Below are 1,331 nucleotides of genomic sequence, written 5' to 3'. Positions count from 1 at the left end.
GGAATGCTGACTGGGATTTGGGATCCCGGGAATGCTGACTGGGATCCCAGGAATGCTGACTGGGATCCCAATCCCGGCAGGACCGCGGGGGCTCTCTCCGGAGCGGGGCCGCTGGAGCTCTCGGTGTCGCTGGCGCTGAATCCCGGGGAATATTCCTACTTCAGCCCCCGCACGCTCTCCATGTGGGCCGGACCCCAGCACTGGAGATTCCGGCCCCGCCACCACCGTCAGTGACCACGGGGATCCCGGGAATCCCGGGATGGAGGGAGGGAAATCGGGATGGAGGGAGGGAAATCGGGATGGAGGGAGGGAAGGAATTTGGGATTCCAGGAGGGAATTTGGGATTCTGGGAGGGAAATCGGGATTCTGGGAGGGAAGGGAGGGAAATCCTGGGATTCCAGGAGGGAATTCAGGATTCTGGGAGGGAATCCCGGGATTCTGCACTGGAAGGGCTCCAGTCCTGGGGTGACGTTTGGGATGTTCCGGTTGGGAGTGAGCTGGGCTGGGCTCCAGGCAGGGACAGCTCCTTCCCATCCCAAATCCCAAATCCCATCCCAAATCCCATCCCAATCCCATGGATTCCATCCCAATCCCATGGATCCACCCCATGGATCCCATCAATCCCACTGATCCCATCCCAATCCCATGGATCCCATCAATCCCATGGATCCCACCCCATGGATCCCATCAATCCCATGGATCCCATCAATCCCATGGATCCATCCCATGGATCCCACCCCATTTCCGTCCCCTCCCGCAGCAGCCGCAGACTCGGAGAAGGATTCCCGGCGCAGAATTCCCAGGAAACTTTTCCAGTTGGATTTCCAGGAGGATGTCGACTTCCAGCCCCATTTCCAGAAGCCCAAGGTACCCCCAGGGCTCCTTTCCCGCGGGGAATTCCCGGGATTCCGGCAGATCCCGCTGTCCTGCCGGAGCTGGGATCACCTCAGCCCTTCCCAGACTGTCCCCGATTCCCGCGGGAAGCTGCTGCAGATTCCTGTTTCCTCTGGATCCATTCCCAGGGATCCATCCTGTGGATCCATTCCTGTGGATCCATTCCCAGGGATCCATTCCTGTGGATCCATCCCTGTGGATCCATCCTGTGGATCCATTCCTCTGGATCCATTCCTGTGGATCCATTCCTGTGGATCCCTTCCTGTGGATCCCTTCCTGTGGATCCATTCCCAGGGATCCCATCCTGTGGATCCATCCCATGGATCTGTTCCCATGGATCCCATTCCCATGGATCCATTCCTGTGGATCCATTCCCAGGGATCCATCCCATGGATCCCATCCCGTGGATCCCTCCCCTGGATCCATCCCATGGATCT

At 58.9% G+C, this 1,331-nt stretch overlaps 1 protein-coding gene across 1 annotated transcript in view; it reads left to right on the top strand.

Annotated features, from left to right (window-relative positions):
• Window positions 1-1,331, top strand: part of NCAPH (non-SMC condensin I complex subunit H) — a 16,379-nt gene that overhangs the window by 10,227 nt on the left and 4,821 nt on the right. Inside the window, exons 7-8 of the mRNA XM_033511693.1 lie at window positions 81-226; window positions 761-1,266. Coding sequence (XP_033367584.1) covers window positions 81-226; window positions 761-1,266 — 652 coding nt within the window. The remainder of the gene's footprint in view (window positions 1-80; window positions 227-760; window positions 1,267-1,331) is intronic.

This window comes from Parus major, unplaced genomic scaffold, assembly GCF_001522545.3.
Source record: "Parus major isolate Abel unplaced genomic scaffold, Parus_major1.1 Scaffold477, whole genome shotgun sequence".
NCBI classification, from domain to species: Eukaryota; Metazoa; Chordata; class Aves; order Passeriformes; family Paridae; genus Parus; species Parus major.
The sequence above is the reverse complement of the archived record's forward strand: the minus strand, read 5'-3'. Positions and strand labels throughout refer to the sequence as shown.